Raw genomic sequence first — 15321 nt, forward strand, 5'->3', positions numbered from 1 at the left:
TACCAGGATTAAATCTAATCCAGCTAAAATAACCAGATGAAGCTGACACACGCTGCGGGCTGGAAACTGAAAGAGGAAGTTTCTGATCTCAAGACTCAACTTTGATTCAGCTGCGTCTTTTCTCTCAAACGTAGAAAACACGTTTCTTTTCTGATAAGTGTGATTTTTTTGCGCGTTCAGATAAAATAACAACACTGACTGAAAACAATCTCAGTTATCGGCGTGTGAAGCTGCCGAGACAAATCTGTGTGACAGTTTGAAGCAGATCGTTTGATAAGCAGAAACCGTCACTTTAATAACAGGGAGCAGACAGACAGGTGTGTCCTCATGTTTGCGAAGAAAACACACACACATACACACCATTAGACGGGGAAACACACACGACACTGGAGGTGTGTTTTCAGGGCTCGTGGCGGCCGGCCTTGAGGACTCAGCGAAGCCTTTATGGCGTCTTTTTTCTTTTAACGAGCCGCGATAGCGCCTCTCATCTGCTCCCAGGCACGCCGCTGCGAGCTTTAACTGAAGCTTTATCGGGATATCAGGATGTGCCGTATTAATAAAGATCAAACCGCTGGAGTGGATCATTAACCGGGAAAGTCCGACTGAGATAGCGGGAGATGCTTAGAAGCTGAATACATAACAGTGGATAAGAAAGGTCCAGAGCTGGTTGTTTATTGGCTGATAACACGACGCAGGCAGAGATAAACACTGAAGACGTTTGAAGGTTCAGCTTCACACCAAGAAAGAGCCAAGAGGAAAAAACAGTTAGCTTATTCAGGTTTATGAACGTGAAGATGAAACACAACATTTCTAAAAGTTTGATGGGAAGTTTGTTCAATATTTTGAGGTTTATGACCCCAAAAATACACAAGATAAAAACCATCTGGTTTTGACACATTTTGGTTAATTTTGAAGGTCGTCGAGTGTTTTTAGCTTGTTTCCGTACACGACTTCCTGTCCCGCTCAGTCTTCCTTACGCTGGATTGACAGCATCACAGCTTTAGCATCCGACAAAAACAGCAGGGAAGGGAGAAAAAAAAAAAAGATGTATCGTGACTTTTTTTTTTTTTAAATAACTGACAGCATATACCTTCAATGTTCCAATCTTATTTTATTGAAAATCATTGAACAATACCTGTGAAACAATAAAATCTTTATGTTTTAACTTTAACAACCATTTAAGTGTTCTGAGTTTTAGGTCTCAGAGCAAAAAGCATCAATGTCTGGGCGTCAGACCTTCCTGGAGGATTATAAGATCAGCTTCATATGTCAGGATGGTACGATCCCCCAAAATTAAGGAAGTTGGCACCAATGAATTGGTACATGTATAGTAGAATCTGGAATCTTTGTTTTACAATATCAAAATTAGGATTCTTTGGTAAAAATTTGACTTACAGAATCTTGTCCTTCAGGCTCCCCATTTATTTTTTTGCTGCTAAATCTATTTAGGACAGGACGCATCAACACACGTGATTAATAAAATCATAATCTGTGATCATCCAATTTATCTTTGATTTATAAAGAATAATATATAAAGCTAAGCTCCATTATTTTTTCTCCTTTTTTTTCTTTTGTATCTTTTTATTTTAACCTGGTCATTACTTTTATTTCTCATTTGTCCGCCATTGACACCAGACTGGTCACGCCTGCAATGGCGTTTTTACTTTTTTTGTTCCCGTATGTGTCTGAAGATCCTACATGCAATCATGGTTGCATTGTTCCACACAATATTTCAGCTGTTAGCAGCCTGTAGCATGTCCATGCTAGCTGGTGCTAGACCCAATGTTCACTGTGAGCTCAGACTAAGTTTTACAATGTTAGAATCGGGATTCTTTGGTAAAAATTTGAATATTTGTTCAAATTTCAATCTTTTTGAGTCTTTGTTTATTAGCTAGATTGGAAAAGTTACCACTTTTCTCCTGCAGGGGGCGAAATGTTTCTCCCTGACTCACGTGATGTGCATTTTTTGGGGAAATTTAGCTTCCAATATAGTTTGTAGATATCATCATCATCATCATTCAACTTTTTCACATGGTCTGGTGTTAGAAAAGCAAACGGAAAATTGGAATTATCAAAGATTTGCAATTTAAATCGAATTGGTACCCCAAAAATCGTAAAAGAATTTAATTGCAAGATTAGCACATCGTCCAACGTGTGGGACGTTACATTGTAAATGTAAACCTCTGATCCGCTGCCGTGATGGAGCAGAACCTGACTGCAGCCACATCTGGTGTATTGCTGCTGCCCCCGGTGGTGAATTCAAGTATTGAAAATCTTACCAGATATGAAGTTGTTTGCTTTTGTAAGTCATAAACAGACATCAGTGTTATTTCAAGGCTAAGAATCTCAACTATGCTGATCAAATCTTTGGTTTGTATTCACTTTCCTTTGGTGTTTCTTTAAAACAAACATGAAACTAAATATTTGAATATCTTGACAATTTTTGCATCTGCACAGCTAAAAAATACACAAACACAGCTTAAGTAAACCAGAATCTTTCCACACATCCCGAAATCAGCGGTAGGAAAAATGTGAAACTTTTCTGTAACTTGGCTCTCCACCAGCAGAGATAAAAAAAACTGAACCGTGATGTTTACAACAAAAGTAAATCAGTCTTTTCTCCCTGTGCGTCTCCAGAACAATGTCAGCACCTGGCACGCTCCTGCAGACAGGTGCTGGTCTGGGGTTTTGTTGCTCCATTTTTTTCCTTTATTTGCTCAGAGATTAAGAGCCATAATTGGAACTAATACTCTACATTACTCATATCTGTGCACACACACTCCAGCACAAAGGACAAGTGCATGTAAGCGTGCGCCCGGAGGCTAACACTTATGTACACACATGCACTGACTACCACACACACACACACGCCAAACACACAATCGCTTCCTCTTCTTTGGCTTGACGCCGGCCCTGTGTGTGTGTGTGTGTGTGTGTGTTTTTTTCAGGTGTCTCGAGGCCCCTCACAGCTGGCAGCGGCTCTGAAAGGTGTGACTCCGCAGGGAAAGTCCAGGAAAACAAATCAGTGAGTGCCGCTGCTCCTCTCAAACCACTTCTCTCTGAGTCCTCCTCCGTTCATCTATCAGATTTCCTCCAGACTTCTAAAAAACCAGCCCCGGACCTGGCACACACACAGCCCCTCCCACACAAAGACCCCCTTTTGCAAACTTAAACTGGCATGCATTTATAACTGTCATTCCAGTAAAACGAGCCAAATTGTTGTTGATAATTGAGACACAATATAACAGAGGGCACGCGGCGTGCAGCAGGTGTGTGGTTAATCAGTCACGGCTGCAGGAGAAGGCGGGAGGAGGGAGGAGGAGGGAGGTGGGGGGGTGACTGTACTGGAGAAGGCAGGCTTTACACCAGCTCATTGCTCTGCTGCAGGGGGGGCACGCTCGGCTAAACGCCCGACACGCTGGGATTCTTTCAGAGGATGCACCAGCTCCTGGATCAGACCCGAGGGGGGTTTGGGGGGGTGAAGGGTCAGGGGGGTAAACAGGGCTGCAGTGGAATGGACGCAGGTGCTCCACGTGATCTTCGATTAATCTCCCCTTTATGACGGATGAGAGAGAGCCCCTGAAAAGCATGAATGAGACTCATAAGCCCCCTGCAATTATGCCAAACCACAATGACGGGCTGGAGAGCCCAGGGCAGGATTCATACCACGATTTGCATAAAGCACCTCACAGGAGAAAGATTACACACCGAGGATTATTTATAAAGAGGAGAAAATATTCGACCTCTGGAGCTGGAGAGTGGGAGGAGCCGTCTGAAACACTGAAATCAATTAAACTTCTTCTTTGAAGTCGAGTTTTTAGCAAACAAGACATCAAACGATGATGGAAAAGCTTCACATCTGACAAAACCTGCTCTTAAATGGTCGTTTTCTTAAACTCCACAGTGAAAAAAGCCCCAAGACTGACACAAACTAAACAGGAATTACAAGATCTTATCCTTCAGGTTCCGCATTTTGAATTTTTTGCTACTAAATCTATTTAGGAAGCAATCTGCGATCATCCAATTTATCTTCGGATTATTTTGAATAATAAATACTTTTTTGTTCCTGTATGAAGCCATGGTTGCATTGTTCCACACAAGATTTCAGCTGTTAGCAGCCTGTAGCATGTCAATGCTAACTGGTGCTAGACCAGATATTCCCTTGAAGCCGAGGAAAAGGAAGTTTTACACTATTGTTATTGGGATTCTTTGGTCAAAATTTGATCCTTTTGAGTCTTTGTTTATTAGTTAGATTTAGAAGAGAAGTTACCACTTTTCTCCAGCAGGGGGCGAAATGCTTCTCTGTGACTCACGTGATGGGCATTTTGGGGGAAAATATGGCTTCTAATTTAGTCTTTAGACATCATCATCATTCAACTTTTTCACATGGGCTGGTGTTAAAAAAGCAAACTTAAAATTGCAGATTTTGAGAAATCTGAAATTTTGAAAAATCGCAGTTTAATTGAATCGGCACCCCAAAAATCGTAAAAGAATTGAATCAGCTGCCACTTTGTTGTGGTTTGGTCTTGAGTGGCCCTCATTCATACAACATGACTAATACGCAAAGCACCCCCACTTGCCAGGAGGTAAATCGATTCAGAGGATTTGCTGAATTGGTATTGAATTGGGCGAGGAAATATTGCGATCGATAAACCATTTTTTTTTATTATTTTTTATTTATTTTCTTCCCTCTTTTTTTCTCTTCTTTTTCAAGGAGGACCATTAGTCAGAGGGCTCTTTGGTCAGAAAATTAATTGGGGTATCGGATTTAGGAATACTGAATCTGAACTAATTTTCTGACTAACAGGCCTTCTGGTTTTCCTATGTACGGGCTTTCTGACTGACATGCCTCTGGTCAGATAGGAGGAGGACCATTAGTCAAAGGGCTCATGGTCAGAAAATCAGTTGGGGTCTAGGATTTAGGAATATCAGCAAAATTCAAACTAATTTTAATATTTTTACCCACCCCTAGTGTCTGGAGATCTTCATGTAGCCATGGTTGCATTGTTACACACAAGATTTCAGCTGTTAGCCACCTGAGGCTTGCCAATGCTAACTGGTGCTAGGCCTGATGTTTCCCAAGAACTGAGAAGAAGGAGTCAAAGATGACATGCTGGTGCAAGCTAGGGATGCTAACCCTGCACAAATGAGTCAGTCAGCTGAGCTGTGTCCCTGATTGGTTAAACTTGTGATCTTAATATCTGCTAAACTGCTGAGTTAGAAAAAAAAATTTACCCCTCGTACAGTGTTTGCAGAGAGGAATGAGGATCTCAGACTAAAATGTTTTTTTGATCCATGCTGGAAACATTTTTATTAATGCTGTAAAAGTCAGTACATGTTCTTCCTACTGTCAGCCTCAAGTGGTCACTGAAGGAACTGCAGTTTTTAACACTTCCATGTAGCTTCATTTCCTGTTTCTCATGACAGAGTTAAATCACTAACTACTGGCCTGGCACACATCCTCAGGGGTTTTTGCAGACACTGTGTTGTGCATGACATTTCCATGGGGTTGTCGTGTGATTGCTGACTTTGTTTAAACACAAAGGAAAGACGTTTCTGCTTACCATTGTTTATTTTACAAAGTCTAAATAAACTAAACTGAACTAGTATTAGCTAGAAAGCAGTTTATTTTCTGGGCGGCAGTAAGGTTTAAAATGTGACACCAAACCTTGAAATTTGTTTTCTGGTCCCTTTAGGGTCTTTTTTATTTTCTCATCTGCCAAAATGCATCAAAACGATCACAGTTTGTTTGATTCCCAACATTTATATGACTCTAAAACTTCACAGCTGCTGTAGGCTAACTTTTTCCTCCTGTGCTTCACTGTTTTTGGTTTTAGGACGACTCTGACGGAGACACCGGCTCACCGTCTTCTTGGATCGTCGACCAGAGTCCATCGTACGACATGTTCAGATCTGCAGACCCTCCCTGTAAGTCCAGTCCCGTTACATGTTCCTGTGTCCTTCTGTGACGTGTCACCTCTGAGTTAACAACCGATAACAACAATACTTAATCAATACGAGAGCCCGTCTCCCCCATTAGCGTCTGATCCGGTAAAAGCCCACTCAGGCCCCGTCAGCTCGGCTTTATTAGGAGCCATTGTCTCCTCACTGTCAGCGCCGTGTTTAGCCTTCTCTCGTCTCCGGTACACTTAAGCTCCATAATCCTCGCCAGGGCCAGCTGCCTCAGAGTATCACCTTCACCTGTGTGGCTGGTGTGTGTGAGTGATGGTGCAGCGCTCACTGTAAGGACCACAAACACTGGAAAGGTCAGAGGAGCTGTCGGCACATGGAAATGAAGAGTTTTTCACCCTGACTGTTTGATTTCTCTTCGTTTTTCCTCCTCTGCTGATTTTAATGAGGATGTTTCAGAAGCACTTTAACACGTCCTCCCTGTGAGCGTTAACCAGCTAATGAAAAAAAAGTCACCCAGAGGATCATGGCGATGGCTGGTGACCTTTCAGAGGCCAAAGGCATGGTCACCCCGTGGGGGGAGAGGAGGTCAGCGGCAGGGCGTGGAGGGGTCACGCCTGAGGTCGGATCTGGAACATGCCCAGTGTGTGGCAGGTCTTTGTGGGGAAAGGTGAGATCTGGTTTCCCTGGAGGTGGGAGAAGTTCAAGCTCTGAATGGGAGTAATGGAGGAGGTGACCTCGAGATGACTCAGTTTGGGCTCACGTCTTCATCCTAACCGCTGATTTACATTTAGATTGAAGGAAAGAGGGGATGAAGTTAAGGAGGGTTCATGTGGAGACAAATTGAGGAATCAGGCAAATCTGAAAAGTGTCTTTTTATCATCAAGCTGCAGAGCATTTTAACACCTTTTCTTGCAGTGTGCTGCTGTTTTTATCAAATAAAAACCCAGATAACTTCTTTTTTAACTTTCTCCCCTCACAAAAAGACAGAGAAGCATTAACAACAGAACAACAGCTCATATCTTCAAACTATCTGACTCCTCAACACTTCAAAACTTCACTTTTAGCCATGAAGATGTTAAAATTCCTCTTTGTTTTATGTCTTTTTTTAATCTTTTGATTGATGGTAATTTCATTTTGTGTGATTAGTGAGTGTTGTGAGTCGGCACGACAGTTGCGTGTTAAGTCTTAAAACTTGAATCTTGATAGCTTTGGGTCAGAAGTTTTTTTTATTTGTAACCATGTTACGTTTAGTTTGTAGTGAGTGAGTCTTTGTCCTTTTAACGAGACAGGAAGTGCTCAGTGAAAAGTAAAAAAAAAGTTTTAGTTATGTATTTATTCAACTTTTGTTTTACCAGCAATATTCCCGTTAAGGTCCAAAATCTCTTGTACGTCACAGTCGAGACAGCAGCTTAAAAGTTTCACGTTCTCATCGCATCCATGAATGAGCATCGCAAACAGATCAGATAATCCTTAAAATAATCCAAACTAAGAGAAACTGGGTCTAAATCTGGCTGCAAATGACGCTAGTAGTTAGCCAGTAAGCTAAGGATGTATTCTTTATTAGAATGGCTGGTGGAGACCAAAAACAGAGCTAAAAATGGGAAAAAAATAAAGATTCAGTTTAACTACCAGGAAATTTTAACTTTATAAGGGATTCTGTTTGGTCTAAAGGAACAAAACAAGAAAAAGATCACATGAATGTATGACAATATTTAAAATATGAAAATAAAAACAATTAAGATAAACACATGTACAAAAAGACTGTAAGTATGAAACACTACCGGTAGTTTTACTCTGTCTTTACACCAGACCCACTTTACAACCTCAAAATTCTTTAGTTTCAAATGATAGATAAATAAAAATTCTCCAAATTTCCGTGAATAAAAGAATAGAAAAGTAAAGTTTGTTTTAAAATCTGCAAAGTTACCTTGGTGTCTCTAAAAATGTAGCAGCTAATTAACGGTTCGCTGTGCTTTTATTTTGAAAATGTTGCTCTCTGTTTGGGACGTGCACAGGTAGACGGAGTTCTTCAGAGTTAAAGAAACACAAGGTTTGCCAACTCTTCTGGATTAAAACTTGTGTTATTGTTTTGCAAAAGTACAGATTGCAAAAATATAACAAATCAAGAAACTTTTTTTGGAAAAGAGCTCATCCTGTAGATGAATCTCTTCGTTCATGATCGTTTCGTCATGCCTGGCTCTTTATAAGTTATTCCCTCGCTCAGATGATTGATTCTGGGATCAAACTGAATCCTGACTCCGCTGTGAGCGACTGTCCTGCTCCCCGGCGAGCCTCCCCGTCAGACCTTTGTGCGTCTGGTCTCATCAGGATTCATAGGTGGAATAATCCCTCCCTCCTGATTGTTTTGGGGCTGTTTCCCCGCTGCCCCGGTCACTCCGCGCTGCCTCCAGTGTTTACCATTCAGCTGCTACTAAAGATGTTCGCTTCCACGTGAATGTGGCGATGTGCCGGGGCCACAAAGAGCACTAATCTGAACTGACCCTGGTGGATTGTTCCGGAAAGCTGAGGAAGCTACGGGGACAGATTAAGGCTTCAGGAAGACAGAGACGGTGCGTGGAGAGATTAGCCGTGTACTAAGCGAGGATCGTTTCCCCCCAGAGGACCACACACTGTCAGTGTAGCCATGTCACCATTGTCTCTAAGCCGCCACCGCCGTGGACTCGTTGGCCATTGTCTCTGGAATCCTCCAGAGTGAAAAAACCTGGACTCAAGCCTTTTGATTGGCACTTGTCAGGGCTGATAGAGAGGCTGACGTGTTGGGAAAGGCTTCGATAAAGGAGGCCTGAAAGGAAAATCCCCTCCCCATGAATAATAAATCGGTGAGGATTTTCTTTTGGACCCCTCCCCGCTCCTATTGGTCCATTCTTCAGCAGATAGAGGAGTGAAGGCTCTGGGTGGCATCATGAATAGCCTCCGCGCGCTGATTGTCTCCCTGATGCTCATCCCTTTCTCAAACACGCAGAGAAAGAGATACGAGCCCGACCTTCTTGCCTCTGCCTGGTGCGCTGGACGCTAAAGGGCAGGCGCTGTGTGTTGGCCACAGTCAGACAGAGGGTGGGCAGTGTGTGTGTGTGTGTGTATTGTCTGTTCTGAATCAGCTCGGGGATTTGACTCGCCCGCTCGCTGCCAAATCCAGCTATCTGCAGCGCTCAGATGCTGCGGTTGGTATGGAAACCTGCGCTGTGTGTTTTAGACGGGCTCTTGTTTCTGACCAGTAATCAGCACCGTGCATTCATGGATTAGGCCGTGTTGGAGGTTAGGATAGGAGGGGTTTTAAAGGACCAAAACAAATCCTGAATAATTTCAGTCCTGGCTTTACCGTGCGCTAAAGGATGTTTACTCCAGGACGGGTCTGGATTCAGAGATTTTAACCCGTTTTCATCAAAGGTCACAAACTGACCTCAAAGAAATCATCACAAACCTGACGCTTTGTTTGATACTGCTCTTATTTTATTCACACAGACACATTTTACAAGCTCAACAAACTTACACAAACAGGAAGTTCAGTTGAAGTATGACTTGATGGTGTTTGTAGCTGAGCCCCTCTTGTTGAATACGTGATAAGAGCTTCGTTTTATACATTTTGATGAGGAGGGACCTCAAAGTCTCCCAATCGGGGAACCTCAGGGTTTAAGAGTTAACATCCAACCTGGATCAGGGCTCAGACTTTCTTCTGTAAATGCTACAGTACCTAGTATTGTTGTCACAATACCAAAATGATTATTTCACATGATACTCACTTTAAATATAAAATAGAATTGAATAGAAAATACTGAATTTATCCCTGAGGGGAAATTCAGGAGGAGTCACAGCAGCAATCAAGAAAACAAAAGTAAGAAAGTGTATAGAAAGTGTAAAAAGCTCCATAAGAAAATAGATGCTGACAGCTTGTCCATCGTTGTCCAGTCAGCCAGCCTCCACCTCCACAGGGTCCAGGACTGAGCTTCTTCAGCAGTCTGTTCAGTCTCTGTCTCCTGGATCCTGTCTGCTCACAGCAGGTGAAGCTCTTCCAATGTGGCGTTGGTGTCTGGTGTTAGCTCCGTTAGCCATGTCTGTGAATAGCATGATGCTACTCTGCCTTCTGGTATTCCCTCTGTTGCTGGGTTAGCACAGCTAGCTCGTCCATCTTATTGGAGATAGATCTTACGTTCCCAATAACGATGGATGTACACTTAGCTCACACCTGAGAACCAGCACGTCGTCCTCACCTCCTTCTCCTCACCTTGTGGGGAAACATCCGGCCTTGCACCAGTTAGCATTGACATGCTACAGGCTGCTAACAGCTGATTTCACACGTAAATAATGCAGCCATGGCTTCATGTAGGATCTCCAGACAAACACAGGAGAAAAAATAGTGAAAACATCACTGAAGGCACAAAAAGTTTGATGTCCATGACCAACAAATGAGCCACTCCAAATAGACGAAGCTTGGACTCACTGAAACACTGTCCAGATTTCTGTGCAGGGGTTTTTCCATTCATAAGAATCAGTCTAATTCTAACCAATCCCTTTTTTTTATTATTTTCATAGTTTGAGATATTTTTGCCTTTTTATTTCTTTATTTGGGAGGCAACACAACACAACCTTCAGGTCCATGTTGTGACCTTTTCGTCCGTTTTTTTAACTTCTATTTTTATTTAACCTTTGTTCAACCAGGAAAAAGACTCGTTGAGATCAAAAATCTTTTTCCCAAGAGTGTCCTGGCCAAGACAGCACCACAGTTTGTCTCAGTGATCTCCTACTCTTCAGCTCTGTGGCGTAAAAATCTGGATATTTTGTATTTTTTACGTTTCAGTTTGAGAAACCTTACCGCAGCACGGTGCAGACACGGTCATGTCTCCTTCAGCAGCTTCTTCACACATTTTATATCTAACTTGAAATCTCTCCTCTTCTCCAGAAGTTTCTCCTCTTTTTCCTTCTTTCTGCTGAGTCGTCTTCTTCCTCTATAAACTTCAGCCCATGGAGGCTGATTGTCGTCTTTCTGGGCTGAAAATGTCAGAGTGTAACAAACATTTAAGCTTTGTTTTATTCTCTATTAAGAGTTTTAACTTGAGGAATCAGACAAAAGTTGATTTGACTCACGTTTTATACGTCTAAAGGAAGAGTTTGCAGACTTTTGCAAACCCTAACCTCACCACATTCATCATGAGCCGCAGCAGCGATCCAGACGTTTGGTTTTGTGTTTTATGCTCAGAAACACAGGACATGATGTATTTTTCTCTGTAGAGATGAATAAATTCTTCATCTCAGCGTCTGTTTCTGTGACATTGAGCCGGAGCTGGACAGGGAGCGTGTGATTGTGTTCAGCGTGTCGGAAGACGGCTCGTCAAATGAGACATGGCCCCATCAATCTGCGCCGCTGACCTCTGCACACGCTCAGTGACGGGACAAATGAATCCACAGAGAGCGCGTATGATGGATCTGCTGCCTGGTCAAGATTTCTCCGTCTCCAAATGTTTCTGATTCCAGTTTCTGTCCCGAATCTGAGACTGGGACTCAAACTTTCAGGGCGGCCTCCTTCAGCTGAAGCCTGCGCTGACGCTGAGCTTTGTCTATTTAGACATAATGGGACCCTTAATTGGCTGGTCAGAGACAAAATGGATGCCTCTTTAGGGTTCAGAAAGGGCGAGTGCTGCTTAAAGGGGCTGAAGGAGAAGGAGGAGATGTGACTGTAGCTTTTAGGAGCACAATGTGAGGAGAAAGAGGGTTTCTGGAAGGAGCTTTAGAGGCTACTTCTAGCAGGAAAACAGAGGAGATTTTAGCTTTTCTGTTGAATAAATTGGAAATCAGATAGATTTGAGGTTGTTTTTCCTCTCTCAGGTGTAAATACAGATAGAAATAGAGAGGAAGGAAGGATGGAGGAGAGGAGGAGGAAGGTGCTGGACTCTCCTCGCCGGACGAAAAGCAGCAGAAGTCGCTTCAACTTCGAGGACTGTGAGTTTCCTCTCTATCGTGTTGTGTTGTGTCATTTCTCCCTCAAAACACTACCAATTCTGGCGCAGGTGTCGCTGTAATCAAAATAAAATCCTCACAGAAAGTTTAAATGTTTTCCATCAGTTAAAAACAAACATACTCGGCTAAAAAGCTCCAGAACTCGACTCTTTCTTTGTCCCCGTCGCTCATTTCGCCTCCTGTTCTCACAAAAGACCGAGCAGCAAAAACACTGCACCTGAAGTTTTCACCAACACGCCTCTCGACTCCAAATTTCCCCCGTAATTACAGCACTTGATTTTTTTTAGGATTGCCTTTTCCCAATAGGACTTTAGCCAGGAGTTCTCCAGTTTCCCTCAAGTGCCTAATTTCTGGCGTCCGAGCCTTTGTGAGCGCTCCCAGGCTGGCGAGTCGCACAATAAGCATTCACACCTAAGGTCAAGGCTGGAGGGTCCGGCCCCCTGCAGGGGTCAGGCGGGTCAGAGTTCTCCTGAGAGTGCTGGCTCACATGAATGGGGCTGATTGGACAGGTTTGTTCAGGCTGCAATCAAGCAGCATGAGGAAGCCTGCAGCTGGTCTCACTGTGCCTGTGGAGAGCTTTTGTTTGCTTACAGGATGTGGACTTCTGCATGGCTGTGATGTGCAGAGAGGGACAGTATCAGTCCTTTGATTTTCAGCTTACAGAAGCTCCACTGAAGCTGTACAGGTTAACGTGATGGATTGAGTCTTTTTAAACTTATTAAACACTAAAACAGAGCTGCAGAAAACAGAAATGTCATTTTGCAGCCTGAGTAAATAAAGGAAACTCTTTCTCTCAGGATAAATACATTTCACCTGCTGCTTGCGCCAATTTAGGGGGTGAAAAAGCTGTTTTTTCTTTTCTTTTTAAATATATTTTTGTTGAGTTTTCATGAATATACATTATTATAATCAGCAACACGAAGGAACAGTTAGAGTACTGGTGAAACTTACAGGGCACCACTTAAACATGAACAAAAACCTCTCAGAAAACAAAAACAGATTAAAAAAATTGTCACATTTTAAGTAAAATGCAATAAAAAAAGTAAAATAATCATTAGAATCATAATAGTAATAGTTATAGAATAGAATAGAAAATACTTTATTTATCCTCAAGGAGAAATTCAGGAGGAGTCCCTGCAGCAATCAAGAAAACAAAAGTAAGAAAGTGTATAGAAAGTTAGCTATGTCTATGAATAGCATTATGCTACTCTGCCCTCTGGTATTCCCTCTGTAGCTGGGTTAGCATGGCTAGCTCGTCCATCTTATTGGAGATAGATCCTACGTTGGCTGGAAGGACAGGTCCATGTCGTCACTTCTTAGCTCACACCTGAGAACCAGCGCGTCGTCCTCACCTCCTTCTCCCCACCTTGTGGGGAAACATCTGGCCTAGCACCAGTTAGCATTGTCATGCTACAGGCTGCTAACAGCTGATTTCACATGTAAACAATTCAGCCATGGTTACATGTAGGATCTCCAGACAAACACAGGAGCAGAAATAGTAAGAACATCACTGAAGACACGAAAAGTTTGGTGTCCATGACCAACAAATTGTTTTCTTGTCTTATTTTTGATTCAGATGGAAAACACAGAAGAACAGCAGATAAAGAAATTAAAAAGATTTTTTTTCCTTTAGTATATTTATCAATACAAACTTCACATGACGGTTTATGAACTGATAAACTTGATCCATGATGATTTCTTCTTATGATGGGCATAACGCTGCAGTGTGTGTACATGTTGTGTCCTCTCTGCTCAGATTTGTGGGCGTGGTCTGTTTGCAGACCGTGTCCTGGAACAATCTGTCATTTTTCACGCCTGAATATTCACCATGCTCATTTGTTTTACCCCGTGCTTCCTCCTACACACACACACACACACACATGCTTAGTCGTCTGTATGCACTGTGTGTGTGTAAGTGTGTGTGTTGGCGAGCTCTTGTCCTCACACTTGTAACTGCAGCTCCTCATTAAGCTCTGAAAAGCCCGACTGCTCATAATTGTCTCTTTTCTCTTCTCTGCTGACCACTCGCCAAAGGGTTTCCAATATAAAGAACCCCCCCCTCTTTACACACACACGCACACACACACAAGCAAACACACACACCTTTACCTTGCTGTACCCTTTCACCATTCATCCATTCAACCCTGTGACCTCTGTGCTGTCATCAGTCAGCGGCTGCTGTCGTGGGTTTCCTGATGAATTAAGAGCTGAGCTGCAGCCAGAGGCTAAGCTGTGTCAGGTAAAGGTGTGTAAATGCTGGAGTTAAAAATCTACCGGGTAATTCTTACCTTTTTGGGAGAATATTGTTTTTTCATCTCTTTTTGTCATCTTTGCATTTGGAGTAGTTCATTTGTTGGTCATGGACACCAAACTTTTTGTGTCTTCAGTGATATTTTTACTATTTTTTCTCCTGTGTTTGTCTGGAGATCCTACATGTTACCATGGCTGCATTGTTTACATGTGAAATCAGCTGTTAACAGCCTGTAGCATGTCAATGCTAACTGGTGCAAGGCCGGATGTTTCCCACAAGGTGAGGAGAAGGAGGTGAGGACAACGTGCTGGTTTTCAGGTGTCAGCTAAGAAGTGATGACATGGACCTGTCCTTCCATCCATCGTTATTGGGAACGTAAGCTCTATCTCCAATAAGATGGACGAGCTAGCTGTGCTAACCCAGCAAAAGAGGGAATACCAGAAGGCTGAGTAGCATCATGCTATTCACAGACATGGCTAACAGAGCTAACAGCAGACACCAACTCCACATGTGAAGAGCTTCACCTGCTGTGAGCAGACAGGATCCAGGAGACAGAGACTGAACAGACTGCTGAATAAGCTCAGTCCTGGACCCTGTGGAGGTGGAGACTGAAAAGCTGAATTATTCAAGAGGAACAAGCATTTCCTTTAAATCCTGAAATGCAAACTGTGTGCGCTCTTTAAAGGTCAGCACGCCGCACACAGAGACACCGCTGACTCTGATGTCAAGTGTCTGCGCTCTCCTTTGTTTCCTCCAGCAGCGCTCTGTTAACCTGAGTGTTAGAGCCGAGCTCCGTGATGAATGTCAGCGCTGAGTCTGAACACCTGGCGGCCTTGAAGCCTGCTTCACTCTGACCCCGCCCACCAACAAAACCACCAGCAGGAGCAGCAGCTTTTATGAGCGCCGTCTACCTGTGGGCGGAGATCGAAGCCTGATTGTTGTTTTCATAAAGGAGGGAGAGAAAGAAAGGCTGGGACTTGAAAGGGAGATGTGAGGTGTTTGTAAACGTGTGTGTGTGTGCGGGAGGATGTTCCCGGTGTGTGTTCAGGTACAGTGCCTTTATGTAACCCCTGTTTGCTCAGCCTTTGGTCTGGAATACCTCCGTGTGTTTACCATCAGAGCAGAGTGAGTGTGCAAACAAACAGCGCGTCTATTGATGAGCAGCGGCGTGGAATATGCCCGCT

The 15321-nt window shown here is 43.1% G+C and overlaps 1 protein-coding gene across 1 annotated transcript in view; it reads left to right on the forward strand.

Moving 5' to 3' along the window:
• The window catches only part of LOC141810914 (uncharacterized), a 76472-nt gene that overhangs the window by 34119 nt on the left and 27032 nt on the right, over window positions 1–15321 (forward strand). Inside the window, exons 8-9 of the mRNA XM_074698778.1 lie at window positions 2949–3025; window positions 5838–5928. Of these exons, the coding sequence (XP_074554879.1) occupies window positions 2949–3025; window positions 5838–5928 (168 nt within the window). The remainder of the gene's footprint in view (window positions 1–2948; window positions 3026–5837; window positions 5929–15321) is intronic.

The sequence above is a fragment of the Halichoeres trimaculatus genome, unplaced genomic scaffold (genome assembly GCF_033239565.1).
Source record: "Halichoeres trimaculatus isolate MK-OKI-2021-1 unplaced genomic scaffold, fHalTri1.1 fHalTri1_scaffold_21, whole genome shotgun sequence".
In the NCBI taxonomy this organism is placed as follows: domain Eukaryota; kingdom Metazoa; phylum Chordata; class Actinopteri; order Labriformes; family Labridae; genus Halichoeres; species Halichoeres trimaculatus.